Raw genomic sequence first — 16,678 nt, 5'->3', positions numbered from 1 at the left:
AGGGTTAATACTTGCGGATAACCAGCGTTTCTATCCTTGGGGGAGAAAGTTGTGCAAGAGAGGGAGAGAAGGAGAGAGGGAGGGAGGGGGAGGTGGAGAGAGAAAGAGAAAGCAAGAGAAAGAAAGAAATAAAGAGAAGGAAATAGAAAGTAAGAGAGAGAGAGAGAGAGAGAGAGAGAGAGAGAGACGCAGATGCAGAAATAGGGACAGAGAAAAAGAGAGAGTAACAAAGAGAGAAAGAGAGAGAGAGAGAGATCCTGTATTGAAGGAAGTTCATACTTGAAGACCTTGTAAGAGACTCTCTTCATCACACATCGTTCTCGAGATTCCTCCACGACAGGGTCAAGTGGAGCGAGAGGCACGTGGGAGACAGTCATCTCCCCATCTCCCATTATGAAAACTCAATCAACATCTTTATCTCGATCTTGGGGTGCAACCTTGAAGGGCTGGCATTCCCTCCATATTTCTTTCTATTAACCTCTCCATCCCTTTCCTCCTCCGCCTCCTCTTTCTTTTCCTCCTCCTCTTCCTTCATTTCCATGTCCTCTTCCTCCTCCTCCCCTTCCCCTTCCTCCTCCCTTTACTCATACTCTTCTTCCTTCTTCCTATTCTTCCCCTTGTCCCCTTCCTTTTCCTCCTCCTCTTCCTATTCTTCCTTCCTCCTCCTCCTCCTCTCATCCCTCTTCTTTTCAAATTCGTCTTCTTCTTCCTCCTGTCCTTCAAATTCGTCCTATTCTTCCCTTCCATCTTCTTCTGCCTCCTCCTCCCCTACCTCTTCCTCCTTCCTTTCAAATTCGTCCTATTCTTCCCTTCCATCTTCTTCTGCCTCCTCCTCCCCTACCTCTTCCTCCTTCCTTTCAAATTCGTCCTCTTCCTTCTCCTCCTTCTTCTCTTCCATTTCCTCCTCCTCCTCCTCCCCTCCTTCTTCCTCCTTCCTTTCAAATTCGTCCTCTTCCTTCTCCTCCTCTTTCCCTTCCATTTCCTCCTCCTCCCCCCTCCCTCTTCGTCCTCCTCCTCCTCCCCTCCCTCTTCATCCTCCTCTCCCCTCCCTCCTCCTCCTTCGTTTCAAAGTCGTCCTCTTCTTCCTCTTCCACCTCCTTCCAGCCGATGACACGGAAGCATCCCCACTCAACCACAACAACACAGAGCCTTCCATCTAACGTTTCTTCCAGGAGAGGTCATCTACCTACGAGGAGACTCCGTGGGACCTCCTCCTCTGGGGGTCTCCAGTCACCGAACTTCGAAGGAACACCCATCGCCGAGATCGCCCACGCCTTCTGCAGGAGAGACCTACCTCAGGAGGTCGAAGCTCTTGACCTCGAGGAGGCTGCCCCACCGCTCCAGGGTGTCCTTCCGGGTGTCTTCCGGCGTGTGGCTGAGGTGCGTCAGGAAGGCGGCCGCTAGCAGCGCCTCCTGAGGGAGGCTGTGCAAGCCAGATTCTAACTCGGTCACCTGGGGTGAGAGGAAGAGCGTGTTGGTTGTCTTAATTGAGTAAATTGTAGGTATGTATGTATGTATGTATGTATGTATGTATGTATGTACCTCTTGGACAAAATGTAGTCGGAATAAAAGGAAACTTAGAAGAAAGTATAACTTCTATATTTCCTAAAGAGGGCTATAGCTATTAGCCGAAATATAGAAGTTGTACTTTCTTTTAAGTTTCCTTTTATTCCGACTGTGGGTTCTTCGTGATTAGTATGTATATGTGTGTGTATGTATATGGGTATACATGTATGTATGTGTATGTACATGTGTGTTTGTATGTATGTGTATGTACATGTGTGTTTGTATGTATGTATATGTGTGTGTATGTACATGTGTATGTGTGTATACGTATATGTATGTATATGTATATGTGTGTGTATGTACATGTGTATGTGTGTATACGTATATGTATGTATACGTGTATGTATACGTGTATGTATATGTGTATGTATGTGTATGTATGTACATCACATAGCACTGTGTGAAGGGTTCAAAATTAGTTTACTAGCAATCTAGCTCAACCAGGTAACTATATAACTAACTAAACTAGCTCACTAACCTGCTTACTCCAGCGCGTAAACTCTCCATCCAACTTGACGACGAGACTCTCGGCAGCACTGATGGTCTCTTTGGCTTTGTTCAAGTGGAACTCGACCTCCGTAGCCTCCTTCGTCGACTTGTTCAGCTTCTCCCTCAAGACGGCCACCTGCTTGTCGACGTCGTCCAGTCCCGCCGACAGCTCGCCGATCTCCTCTTCGGCGCGTGTCAGGTTCCTGAGGGTCGTGAAGAGGGAGAGGTCTTTAGGTCTTCAGGGTCACCGGGAATTTCTTCATGAAATTTTGGATTTGAGAATTTTTTGGGTTTTAATTTGGAAGTATCACATCGGGAGGGGGTCTTCGGAGTTGAAGTCGCTGGGAGTTTCTTCACGAAATTTTGGACCAATGAAGTTTTCGTGTTTCAACTACACACACACACACACATTAACTTACATACACACATTTAACACACATACAAATATACACATTTAAGACATACACACATATATAAAAACACATGAACACATACACGTAAACACACACACAATTTGTACCTCTCTGGAAGACTCCTAGCTCCCTTCCCACTTACAAGCGACGGGGGACTTCCCACTTACTTCTGCAGTTTGTTTTGCTCCTTCTCGAGGGGCTTGACCTTCTCGAGGACGTACGAGAACTTGACGTTGGCCTTGACCCAGTCGGTGAGAGGCACCGAGGCCGCAGAGGCCCTCTTGGCCACGTGAGGCTCGAAGGAGTCCGACCTCTCACGAAGGAGCTTCTCGACAGCTCTTCGTGACTCCGAAGTCACGTTGCGGGGGTCGTAGTTCCTGTCGGAGGAGCAGAAGGAGGAGGAGCTGTATTTTCGTTGTGGTCCAAGAATGTGCCTCACGTGTGTCTGTGACGTGTGTGTGGCGTGTGTGTGGCGTGTGTGTGACGTGTGTGTGATGTGTCTGTGACGTGTCTGATGTGTCTGTGACGTGTGTGTGATGTGTCTGTGACGTGTCTGATGTGTCTGTGACGTGTGTGTGATGTGTGTGTGTGTGACGTGTCTGTGACGTGTGTGTGACATGTGTGTGATGTGTCTGTGACATGTATGTGACGTGTCTGTGACATGTCTGTGACGTGTATAACCTCATGTGTGTTCCATGTGTCTCAGGTACCTAATGTATGTCTGATGTGACTTATTTGTTTCTGACATATGCGATGTGTCTTATGTATCTTAGATGCGCTCGATGTATCTGGTGTGTGTTTCTGTGATGTGAATCTATGATGTGATATTATGATGCACATTTATGCTGTGATATGCACTGGTGATATTATGGATGTACATCTGTACTGTGATATGATGTGTTATCTGAAAATATTCCAGTGTTATGCTTCAAAAAAAAAAAAAAAAAAAAAAAAAAAAAAAAAAAAAAACCCCAGAAGAACAAAATCCCCCGGGAAACCAAAAACCCCCTTCGAGTCCTCCTTGAAGGGTTACCTGATCTCCTCCTTGACTCCGCGTTTGGCGAGGAAGGATTTCATGGAATTCCATGACGTATCCTGGATGCCCATCAGTCGAAGGACACCTTCCAGGATGTCCCGGATGACGTCTGGGGGAGCCCGGAGGGACCTGTCGACAGAGGGCACAGAGACATTATTCACTAGCGATTCTATCCTATATTTAGCAAAAAAAAAAAAAAAAAAAAAAAATATATATATATATATATATATATATATATATATAAATATATATATATATATATAAATATATATATATATATATATAATATATATATATATATATATATATATATAATAGTAATAACAATAATAATGATTAACAAGTTATGATGTGCGGTCCCATCCAGATTTCTCTCTTTTTTTTTTTTTCCCTCTCATTCTTCTCGGTGCTAAATACCCTAAAATAAATCACCAAATGTTCTAAGTAATCTAAGTTGAGCATACAAGGCTTTATTGGCAATTTATTTCTTCCCGTCTTCAGGTCTGGAGGAATTAGGGGAACAAACAGTACTCCCTAAGGGACCACTAGTGACCGCTAGGGACCACTAGGGACCGCACTTATAGACCTAATCTAAGCCCTAACTCACCTGATCTCAGCCAGCGACTCAGACTTGATGTTCCCCACGGCTTCCTTGGGACCGCACTTATAGACCTAATCTGAGCCCTAACTCACCTGATCTCAGCCAGCGACTCAGACTTGATGTTCCCCACGGCTTCCTTGGGACCGCACTTATAGACCTAATCTAAGCCCTAACTCACCTGATCTCAGCCAGCGACTCAGACTTGATGTTCCCCACGGCTTCCTTTGCCTGTCGCACTAGGGGCTCGATCTCAGCCAGTTCCTCGTCAATGGCCTTCTTTCTGCAATTGCAAATATCGTTATCGCTACTGATGTACACAGAGTTACCATTAATTGAAAAATTCAGAAATTTTGAAATCTTGTCAATATATATTCGGAAAAATGAACATCTGAAAATATATATCAAATAGTTAGAAATGACATGTTATTCTAATTGTGTGTGTGTGTATTCACCTTGGTCTTTGGATCACGTGTTGGACTCGTGATCGACAGCTATTTCCCTCCCGAAAGAGAGCTCAGAGCTCGTATGACCGATCTATGGGTAATGCTATGACCTTTCACACACACACACCCAACTCCCCGCCCACGAGAGTCAGAGTAACGACCCGAAGCGCAGCGATACCGAAATAATTTCGGCCCCGTGTGTGTGTGTGTGTGTGTGTGTGTGTGTGTGTGTGTGTGTGTGTGTGTGTGTGTGTGTGTGTGTGTGTGTGTGTGTGTGTGTCTGTGTGTGTGTGTGTGTGTGTTTACAGGACACTCGAAACCTAAAAAAAAAAAAAAAAAAATCTGTGTAGATACTACTCGAATTCTGAAAACGGATCCAGATTTTTTCTGCGTGTGTCTATACAGACAGTACTCAAACCTTTCAAAGAACGGGCAGACCATTGAAAAGGACACCAAGAGACAATGGCGGCCGCTTATCAAAGAAGAACGACACAAAGCCCACAGGTCACCCATAGAACGTTCACCGCAATTCAAAACATCAATGACGTCATCGTTTGACGGTAGTCAGACACGGATGTGACGTCATCGATGAGTGTCGTCATAGATGTGTGACGTCATCTGTATGTGACGTCATCGATGTGTGCCGTCATCGGCGTGTGATGTCGAGACGTGACGTCATCGATGTGTGACGTCACCTATAGTTATTTTCTCTCTTGTTTATGTATAGGGTTTGGGGAAAAATAGAACTACGTAAATTAATAGAAATGTTATGAACAAGAAACAGAACTGTATGGGGGCAGAAACATGGAACATAAGAGAGGAAGACTTTAAATGTGTTTGAGATGAAATGTCTGAGAAGTATGGTTGGGGTTACGAGGCTGGATAGAGTGAAAAACGAAGAGGTGAGGAGGAGAGTGGGGGGTGGAGAGGGAGTTGGGAGATAGGGTTGATGAAAGAGTATTAGGATGGTTTGGACACATGGAAAGAATGAATGAAGAAATATTGGTAAAAGAGGTGTGGAAGGCAGAGGTGGAGTGAGTGAACATGAGAGGACGACCGAGGATGAGATGGATGGATGGGGTAAAGGGAGCGTTGGGAAAGAGGGGAATGTCTGTTGAGGAAGGAAGGGAGAAGACAGAAGATAGGGGTGAGTGGAGAGTGGTTGTGTATGGATGATGCTGTGATGCATGGAAGGGAGTGGGTGGGGGATGGGGGTGAGGGAGTATGTGTGAATGATATTTTGACGCAGCCCGAAGGGATTTCTCCCCGTCTTCTCTTTTTCTGCATGAGGAGACGGAGAGGGGGGTCGCCGATTAAATGAAGCGGCCTTGCTGTGGATGTGCTGTGTCTTGCTGCATTGCTTCTGACCCAGGGCAGTGGGCGAGATGCAGGGATGACCCGTCATCCAGGAGGAGCCAAGATAAGAGGGAGGGAGGGATGGTGAATGGGAGTGGAGTATGTGGGGATGGAATGGGTGGGAGTGGATTTATGCCTTTGAATTTAGCTACCTGCCTTGTAAGGGGGAAAAAAACCCTTGGTATATGTATGTATATATGTATGATCAAGGGAAAGAATACTGTAGTTAGAGAGAGAGAGAGAGAGAGAGAGAGAGAGAGAGAGAGAGAGAGAGAGAAAGAGAGAGGAAGGGGGAGAGAGAGAGGAAGAGAGACAAAGAGAGAGGAAGAGACAAAGAGAGAGGAAGAGAGAGAGAGGAAGAGAGAGAGAGAGAGAGAGAGAGAGAGAGAGAGAGAGAGAGAGAGAGAGAGAGAAACCCAAGCTGAATCCAATTGCACGTGTCCAAGGCATTTTCTACCCACATGCGGAAAAGTAAAATATAGGATCCTAGCCCACACACTCCAAAGCAAATACAGCCCTTATCTACCTGAAGCATAAGGTTCATAATGGCTCGCGCGCTACGTTGCCTTTGGCCCATTATTTTAGTTGAAGACATGCGATTCTATGTCGATCTTATAATATCGTTGTTTGAAGACGTCATTATTTTAAAAGAGTAAAACTCGATACAACAGCTGTCATCATCATTATTATTACTATTATCATCATCACCATAATTCTTATCATTATTACTATTACTATTATTGTTATTATCATTATTGATTACATTTGAGAGTAAAACCAATACACACTGTCTTGTCGTAAGATTCCGTGACCGTTATGACCGTTATGACCGTTATTACGAATCGAGATCGACGACGCGACCGACGTCGGGATTGACTATTCATGAACTTGGTGATGAATCACTAGCGTCTTGTCCTCCGCGTGGCAAAGGTGGGAGCATCATTGGAGAGAGGAAGAGAGAAAGAGAGAGAGATGGGGAAGGAATTGTAGAAAGAGAAAAAGAAATAGACGGATAGACATAGAGAGAGGGGGGGGAGAAAGACAGACAGACAGAAAGTAAAATAGAAAATAAAGGTAAAAGAGAAGATAGAGTGAGTGAGAAAGAGAGAGAGAGAGAGAGAGAGAGAGAGAGAGAGAGAGAAGGGGAGAGAGGGGGAGAGAAAGACAGACAGAAAGTAAAAGTGAAAGAAAAAGAAAGAAGAAAGGAAGAGAAGATTAGAAAGTAGAGGTAAGAAAAATGGAGATTGGGAAGGAGAGACGGAAGATAAAAGGGAGATAGACAGAGGCAGACAGACACACACGTGGACGGGGAGGGGGAAAGGGAGGAGAGGAGGACAGGGAGGTGAAGGAGGTGGTAAAGGGAGGACGAGAGGGAGTGGGAGAGGTAGAAGGAGAGGAGGAGAGGAGGAGAGGGAGCGGAAGAACTAGGAAAGAGAGGTGGAGAGGGAGGTGGAGAGAGAGAAGGAGAGGAGGTGGAGAGGAGGTGGAGAGCGAGGAGGAGAGGAGGTGGAGAGGGAGGAGAGAAGGAAAGGGAGGTGGAGAGGCAGGAGGAGAGGGAGCATGAGAGGTTGCAGTAGGAGGGGGGGGAGATGAGGAGGAGGAGGGGGAGGAGGAGAGGAGAGTGAGGAGGAGAGGGATGAATGGATGAAGGGAGAGGAGGGAGATGGTGAGGAGGAGGAGGAGGAGTAGGAGGAGGAGGAGGAGGAGGAGGAGGAAGAGGAGGTGAGAGAATTAGAGAGAGAGAGAGCTTTAGTAAGGGATTTGCCCGGGAGACATAGCGATCCATCTGTTGTGAGGAAATCTATGCAAACTCGATGTCTCCAGCGAAAAAGGAGATCCAGGTCTCCGCTGTCACAACGAGACGGTCTCCGCCATCATAGGAATGTCTCCGGTTGTGGGGTCCTCTCTTCCTCTCTCTTCCTCTCTCTCTTTTTTTTTTTTTTTAATGAATATTTCTGGGCAATAAACATATTGGGCTATGTATTACCATGGGTAATTTCAGTTATTTCATTTAATCTATTTACTTTATCTGTTTATTTATTCATGTGTTTGATCTTTTTATTCATTTATTTCGTTATCAATATTTACTTACCAATTTATTGATCTATTTATTCATTCATTTATTTATTTTTATTTTATTTATCTTTTCTGCTAAAATCACATTTTTTTCTTGCTAAGGAAATATCAGGGGTATTTTTAAGTACAGAATTTCCAGGGGTATTTTTGGGTTATAATTAACAAAGTCTATTTGAGGTCAAGATTACCTTTTACATTTTTGGCCCCAAGATGATCAAGAGTATGTTTGTGCTAAAAATAACCAAAGATATTTTGAGATAGAAACTATAAAAGATATTCCAGAGCTGAAAGCCGCGAAAGATTTTTGCGACCTAAAACACACATACCAACACACACACAAGTATACACATACACACACACGTACACACACACAGGTACGCACACACACACGCACACGCACACACACTCATACAGGTACAGACACGCACACAGGTGTACACACATACACACACACAGGTACACACACGCACACAAGTACACACACACACACACACAGGTACACACAAGCACACACACACACACAGGTACACACACACACACACACACACACACACACACACACACACACACACACTACAATTAGGTAAATACAATTCTATAATTGGAGAACAAGGAGATATAGCCAAAGTTGGAACCATACAAGGTTACGATAACTGGAGAGTAAAAGACAGGACCCCACGAGCGTTGTTTCTTTCCTAGAATGAGGAAAACATAAAATTGGGGACCAACGGCGGATACCCATCAGCCCCTCGCCTCGCCTCAATCTGAGGGTGAAGCCCCGAGGGGCTGACTGTCGGTTTCCGGACTGGGCCCAAGAACTCTCACTCTCTATCATCTTCAGCTCTTTTTTATTACACTTTATCACACATGGAGTACAGACAACCGACGACTGCTCACCTACCACTTTCAACCGAGATCAGTGAGAGGGCCCGAGGGGAATGTCTGTTGAGCAAGGAAGAGAGAAGGTAGGATATAGGGATGAGTGGAGAATGGTTGTGTATGGACGATACTGTGATAGGGGGTGCTTATATGTGAATGGTATTTTGACGCAGCCCGAAGGGATTTCTCCCCGTCTTCTCTTTTTCTGCATGAGGGGACGGAGAGGGGGGGGGACGCCGATGAAAGAAGCGGCCTTGCTCTGAATGCACTGTGTCTTGCTGCATTGCCTTTGACCCAGAGCAGTGGACGGATGCAGGGATGACCCGTCATCCACGAGGAGCTAAGACGAGAGGGGTGGAAGGGGTGGTGGATAGGAGTGGAATAGGTGGGAATAGGTACCTGCCGCTGACATGGCTAACCCCTTGTAAGGGGGGAAAAGGCTCTTGGGATATAGATTTTTCCCCCACAGTGATAATTCAAGATGAGGTCTCCACCTCCTCCTCGAACTCACCTCTCTTGGATTTTCTTGTTCTCCTGAAGAGTCTGCTCCTTAAGACTCTCCATGTGGACCTTCTTGTGGTTGGCAGAGTCCATCGTCTTCGTGATGAGGTCGAGAGCCTTGTTGGCCTCGCCCTGCTTCTCGGCCAGGACCTTCTCCTGCTCGGCCGCGTCCACCTTCAGCTTGCTCACGACCTCGCGAGCTTCGTTCAACTTCGCCACGCCCGCCTGGGGGAGGGTCGTCGGAGAGGTTCTTGGTATATATATTTCTTTAACATTTGTTTACATTTTTTTTTTTTTTTTTTTTACTTTTTGTTTAATATTAGAGTACAAAGGAAATTAGCTTATTGGCGGACTCTTTGATAAGGTGTTCGAAAAATAAAATGAAAATAAGAGAAAGAAGGAGCGAGAGGGAGAGAGAGAGGGAGAAAGAGAGAGAGAGAGAGAAAGAGAGAGAGAGGGGGGGAGAGGGAGGAAGAGAGAACGAGAGAAAGCGAGAAAGAGAGAAAGCGAAAGAGAGAGAGAGAGAAAGAGATAGAGAGAGAGAAAGAGATAGAGAGAAAGAGATAGAGAGAGAGAGATAGAAAGCGATAGAGAGAGAACGAGGGGGAACGAGATAGCAATAATCAACATTCTAGCCCATTTTTTTAACACTACGAGACCTATCACATGATTCCAGGAACTACCTGCAGGTGCTGCTGGCGTGTGATGACGCCCTCTTTCTTGTTGGTGTAGATCGACCTGTACGCCTTCAGGAGTGTCATGTAGCTCCTCGGGGTTGCCAGGGCGGAGGGCAAGCTCTCGTGGATGGCGAGGAAGTAGGAGGAGAACTCCCCGGAATTCCCCTTCTCGTTCTCCGTCAGGAGGAGATCAGGAACCTGGAGATCGCGAAGGCGTTGTTAACGATCTCACGTTACCCTTCCGTATCGGGTGATATTTTTAATATTCTTATTCTGGCTGCCGTCAGGTGAGATACTCACGGAACCTTCCATCTCTCCGTGAGATACTCATGGACCCTACCATCTCCCCGTGAGATACTCACGGACCCTGTCATCTCCTCGTGAGATACTCACGGACCCTGTCATCTCCTCGTGAGATACTCACGGACCCTGTCATCTCCTCGTGAGATACTCACGGACCCTGTCATCTCCTCGTGAGATACTCACGGACCCTATCATCTTCCCATGAGATACTCACGGACCCTGCTATTTCCCCGTGAGATACTCTCAAACCTTGCTTTTTCCCCCGTAAGATACTCACGGATCCTGTCTTATCCTCCTCGTGAGATATTCACGGACTCTATCATCTTCCCGTGAGATACTCACGGACCCTGCTATCTCCCCGTAAGATACTCACTGGCCATGTCATCTACCCGTGGGATACTCACGGACCCTACCATCTTCCCGTGAGATATGGGCCTGTCATCTCCTCATGAGATACTTACGGGGCCTGTCATCTTCCCGTTAGATTCTCACGGGCCCTGTCATCTTCCCGTGAGATACTCACGGACCCTACCATCTCCCCTCGAGATACTCACGGACACTGTCATCTTCCCGTGAGATACTCGCAGACCCTGCCATCTCGTGAGATACTCACGGACCCTGCCACCTTCCCGTGAGAAACTCACGGATCCTGCCACCTCCCCGTGAGAAACTCACGGGCCCTGTCACCTTCCCGTGAGATACTCACGGACCCTGTCATCTCCCCGTGAGATACTCACGGACATCACGGTCTCCCCGTGAGATACTCACGGACGTCATAGTGTCCCTGGACCACTCCTCCATCCACAGGACGGTGCACTGCTTGAAGAGGGCCGGGTTGCTCTCACAGCGAACCGTGAACTCCGCGTTGCTGCAGTCCAGGACCAGAGCCACGTGCAAATTCCGTGAGACGCCTGGAAAGGACACAAGAATGGAGGAGACCGCGAGGGACCATAAGGCCTACACTAGAGAGTTCCATGTCCATTACCACCAGTCATCCCCATCCGTAAGAACATAAGAATGAAGGAGACCGCGAGAGACCATAAGGCCTACACTAGATAGTTCCATGTCCATTACCACCTGTCATCCCCACGTGCAAGTTCCATGAGACGCCTGGAAAGGACATAAGAATGGAGGAGACCGCGAGAGACCATAAGGCCTACACTAGAGAGTTCCATGTCCATTAACACCTATTATCATCTATAAGAACATAAGAATGAAGGAGACTGCGAGAGACCATAAGGCCTACACTAGAGAGTTCCACATCCATTACCACCTATCATCCCCATCCGTAAGAACATATGAAATATGAGACTTCAAGAGACCATAAGGCCTACACTAGGCAGTTCCATATCCATTACCACTGGCCATCCCTATCCATAAGAAAAGAATGAAGGAGACTGCAAGAGACCATAAGGCCTACACAATGCAGTTCCACATCCATTACCACATGTCAACCCCATCCATTAAGTTGCCTAACATTTTCTTAACACAACCGATAGTTTCAGCGCTCAATAATTGGTTATTAAGTCTATTCCATTCGTTGACTACCCTATTAGTAAACCAATTCTTGCCTATTTCCTTCTTAAATCTAAATTTGTCCAGTTTAACTCCATTACTGTGAGTCTTGCCTTGTTGTCTTAATATAATGACCTTGTTTGCGTCACCCTTGTTAAAGCCTTTGATCCACTTGAACACCTCTATTAGATTACCCCGCACTCTGCGTCTTTCCAGAGAGCGTAAGTTAAGATGCCTAAGCCTCTCTTCGTCAGGTAAATATCTGAGCTCATGTATCATTTTGGGGGACAAAAAGGATAAAAATGAGAGGTATTAATGTTGTCTGTTATTTTCTTTTTGTTTTTGTTGTTGTTATGGGGAAGTATGTGTGTGTGATTTATCTATTTCTTACTTTCTCTCTCTAGAGTCTTTTCTCTTTATCTCTCAATATTTCTTTCTCTCTTCCTCTTTCTTTCCTTCCATCTCTCTATTTTCTTCCCTCTCTCTCTCTCTCTCCCCTCCCTATCTTTTCACCTTTCACTCTCTTCCCCTCCCTCTCTGTTTCCTCCCTTCCTCTCTTCCCTTATTTCTCTTTTTCTCTCGCTCTCATTTTCTCTCTCTCCCAATTTCTCTATTTTCACTCACTCACTTTCTCTATCTGCCCTTCCATTTCTGCTTCTATTTCGATGTCGATTTCTTTGTCTTTGTCTGACAGTCTGTCTGTATTTCCATTTGTCTGCCTGTGTTTGAGAGAGAGTGAGACAGAGAGAGAGAGAGAGAGAGAGAGAGAGAGAGAGAGAGAGAGAGTGAGACAGAGAGAGAGAGAGAGAGAGAGAGAGAGAGAGAGAGAGAGAGAGAGAGAGAGAGAGTGCGTGCGTGTGTGTGTGTGTGTGTGTGTGTGTGTGTGTGTGTGTGTGTGTGTGTGTGTGTGTGTGTGTGTGTGTGTGTGTGTGTGTGTGTGTGTGTGTGTGTGCGTATGTGTGTGTGTGCGTATGTGTGTGTGTGCGTATGTGTGTGTGTGCGTGTGATGCCTGCTTGCTTGTGTGTCTTTGTCTTTTTCTTTGTGGATGTACACGTAAATTACACACTATTTCTCCTCCTCTTCCTCTTCTTCCTCCTCTTCCTCCTCGCTTGGACGTCAGGAAACCCACACATCATCAGCTGGAGCAGGTAAGCTCTCGGTTAAGCAAACTCGTTAGTTAACTAAGCAGAGGAAGCGAGTTAGGTTAAGTCTACCCTGAGCCCAGTTAGCACACCATCATTAAACTCCTCGTCCAATTCAGCCAAGCCAGAGGGAATTGGAAGAAAACAACGAAAGGGGACACGGTGTGACGTCATGGAGGATATTGATGACGTCATAGTGTGCAGATAGTGAATAGTGACGTCACAGGGTGGATATACTGATGATGTCACGGGGTTATACTGATGACGTCACGAGCCAGAGGACGGGATACTGATGACGTCAAAAGGCGAATGTAATGATGACGTCACGTGGTGAATATAGTGACGTCACCAGATGGATATGGTGATGTCACAGAGTGGATGAGGGGGAATGATGACATCACAGGGCAGAGGAGGGAAACGTGATGACGTCACGGAGTAGGGGAGATTGATAACGTGATGACGTCACGGAGTAGGGGAGATTGATGACGTCACAATACGTCACGGAATTGAGCTAATTTGTGACAAAAGAAGTAGAAAGAGTTCATTAGACGTGGACGGCCGTGGGGCAATCAACCAGTCTTCAGGATCTCGAATTACAAGAAGGAAATGAGATTTTCACGAAGATTTTCGAAAAAAAAAAAATGAAAAGATGAAGATCTTTGAAAACAAGAAATGAAAAGATGTACATTAAGACAAATGAAATGACGTAGATGTTTCGAAAATAAGAAATTAAAATATGAAATGAAAAGACGTAGATAGAAAATTAAAAGATTCACATTTATGAAAAATAGAAAAACGTATATTATTCGACAATAAGAAATTAAAAGACTTGCAAATTAAAAACAAGAAATGAAAAGACGTCAATTAAAAAAACGTAGATTTTTCAAAAGTATGAAAACAAGAAAAACGTAGATTTTTGACAGCAAGAAAAGGCATATATTTAAAAATTGATTTATGTGTGTATATATATACATATAATAAAAAGACAAAGGCTTAGACGCAAAATAATGTGACAAAGGCATTGTGGGCAAAAATAAATGTGTACTTATTTTTGTACATGCACTAAAAAAAAAAAAAAAAAAAAAAAAAAAATCCGACCTCACGCCACTTTTCAGAATTCATTTCATTGTTGCCTCTTCCATACATACTATGTACAGTGCTGGTCTCCATATTAAAAGGAAATACAAAAGTTGAAAAGCGTGCAGCGTAGGATTGCAAGCTCATTCCTAGATTGCGGAACAAGCCGTACGATGAGTGCCTAAGTAAACTGAATTTGTTTAATCTCTCGAAACGAGGAACGAGAGATGTAATTAAGGTCTTCAAAATTGTCAAAGGAATTAAAAACATGGACGTAGAAAAATATTATAAATTTGACATTTTCAACGCGACTAGGAGTAATGGATGCAAGATTGTAGGAATATGATTTCAGACAGACATAGCAAAGTACACTTTCTTCAATCGCGTTTTTGATATATGAAATGGTCTACCATCCATCGATTGTTCCACTGTAGAGATATTCAAAAAACGTCTAATCATTTACTTAGAAATACCTGACCAAAAGTAATTATTTCTAAGGAGATAAAAAAAAAGAGAGAAAAAAAAAAAGAAAAAAAAAAAAAAATATAATAATAATAATAGTAATGATGATAATGATGATAATGATGATAATGATAATAATTGATGATAATGATAATAATTGATGATAATAATAATAATAATAATAATAATAATGATAATGATAATAATAGTGATAATAATACTGATAATAGGTTAAGTACCTAAACAGACGTATAAGGACCAGGACGTCTGTTGCTGTTCGTTTGTCGATGTAACTCCTCTTCCAATTCCCGCCCACTGATGTCTTTTGGTGAAATCTACGGTATCGTATTGCCACATTTCAATTGCTCCCGTGTTCTGGCTCTGGGTGGTGTGGTGGTGATGTACGTGATAGTTGTGGTGGTGATAGTGGTGAAACAAATTGTAATGGTGACGTAGGGGTAATTCAGTGCAAGTAATATTCAGGGTGGTGGTGATAATATTGGTGGTGGGGCCTGTGGTAGTGGTGATATATGAGGTGTGGCGGTGAAGATGGTGGTACTGGTGACGTCAGTGGTGGTGATAGTGGTGGTCGTGATAATGGTTATACTGGTGATAATGGTAGTGATAATGGTAATAGTGACGGTAGGGGTATTGATAATGTTGACAATAGTGGTGATGGTGGTGGCGAAAATGGTGGTGATATTGATGGTAGTGATTGTGGTGGTGGTTGATCGAGTACAGAGGCCAAGAGCTACGAGCTTCAGCTAAAGCTCAGCGCCTCCTGGGGTGTGTAATCTCCTGACCTTTGATGGCACCAAGCTACCAGCGCTTCTATCCCCGTGGCTTTTGCGCAAGTTTCGAACTCGGGCGTTGAAGAAAAAGTAGAAAATAATATAAAGGTAATTTAGGTGAACTGTGGCCCCTGCCTAAGGTGGGAAGGGGAAAGAGAGGAGGAGAGGAGGAGAGGGAAGGGGAAAGAGAGGAGGAGAGGGAAGGGGAAAGAGAGGGAAGGGGGAAGGAGGTGAGTGATACGGGGATGAGGAATGGTATAAGTTGGGGATAGGGGGATAGGGGAGGGGTAAGTGGGGGTATAGGGGGATGGGGAGGGGTATGTGGGGGATAGGGAGGGGGCAAGTGGGGGACAGGGGGATAGGGGAGGGGGATAGGGGAGGGTAAGTGGGGGGTATAGGGGGATAGAGGGAGGGTTAAATGGGGGGATAGAGGGAGGGGTAAGTGGGGGATAGGGGTATAGGGGAGGGGTAAGTGGGGGATAGGGGGATAGGGAAGGGGTAAGTAGGGGTAAGGGAGAATAGGGAGGGGGCAAGTAGGGGTAAGGGAGAATAGGGAGGGGGTAAGTGGGGGTAAGTGGAATAGGGGAGGGGTAAGTGGGGGTAAGGGGAATAGGGGAGAGGTAAGTGGGGGTTATAGGCGGATAGGGGAGGGGTAAGTGGGGGATAGGGGGTAGGGGAGGGGTAAGTGGGGATAGGGGTATAGGGGAGGGGTAAGTGGGGGATAGGGGGATAGGGGAGGGGTAAGTGGGGGATAGGGGGATAGGGAAGGGGCAAGTAGGGGTAAGGGGGAATAGGGAGGGGTAAGTAGGGGTAAGGGAGAATAGGGAGGGGGTAAGTGGGGGTAAGGAATAGGGGGAGGGGTAAGTGGGGGTAAGTGGAATAGGGGAGGGGTAAGTGGGGGTAAGTGGAATAGGGGAGAGGTAAGTGGGGGTTATAGGCGGATAGGGGAGGGGTAAGTGGGGGATAGGGGGTAGGGGAGGGGTAAGTGGGGGATAGGGGGTAGGGGAGGGGTAAGTGGGGGGGTAGGGGAGGGCTAAGTGGGGAATAGGGGGATAGGGGGGGTAGGGGTAGGGCTAAGTGGGGAATAGGGGGACAGGGGGATAGGGGAGGGTTAAGTGGGGGGTATAGGGGGATAGAGGGAGGGTTAAGTGGGGGTAAGGGGGGATAGGGAAGGGTTAAGTGGGGGTAAGGGGGGATAGGGAAGGGGTAAGTGGGGGTATGGGGGATAGGGAAGGGGTAAGTGGGGGTATGGGGGATAGGGAAGGGGTAAGTGGGGGTATGGGGGATAGGGAAGGGGTAAGTGGGGGTATGGGGGATAGGGAAGGGGTAAGTGGGGGTATGGGGGATAGG

At 45.8% G+C, this 16,678-nt stretch overlaps 1 protein-coding gene across 1 annotated transcript in view; it reads right to left on the bottom strand.

Moving 5' to 3' along the window:
* Positions 1-16,678, bottom strand: part of btv (dynein cytoplasmic heavy chain beethoven) — a 182,890-nt gene that overhangs the window by 80,434 nt on the left and 85,778 nt on the right. The window contains exons 44-51 of the mRNA XM_076198539.1: positions 11,109-11,251; positions 10,044-10,235; positions 9,371-9,585; positions 4,284-4,385; positions 3,502-3,633; positions 2,636-2,845; positions 2,045-2,258; positions 1,295-1,452 (exon numbers count right to left, since the gene is read on the bottom strand). Coding sequence (XP_076054654.1) covers positions 1,295-1,452; positions 2,045-2,258; positions 2,636-2,845; positions 3,502-3,633; positions 4,284-4,385; positions 9,371-9,585; positions 10,044-10,235; positions 11,109-11,251 — 1,366 coding nt within the window. The remainder of the gene's footprint in view (positions 1-1,294; positions 1,453-2,044; positions 2,259-2,635; positions 2,846-3,501; positions 3,634-4,283; positions 4,386-9,370; positions 9,586-10,043; positions 10,236-11,108; positions 11,252-16,678) is intronic.

Source organism: Oratosquilla oratoria, chromosome 15 (assembly GCF_046742065.1).
Source record: "Oratosquilla oratoria isolate Oo_2021 chromosome 15, ASM4674206v1, whole genome shotgun sequence".
NCBI classification, from domain to species: Eukaryota; Metazoa; Arthropoda; class Malacostraca; order Stomatopoda; family Squillidae; genus Oratosquilla; species Oratosquilla oratoria.
This window is presented reverse-complemented; position numbering and strand designations above follow the sequence as displayed.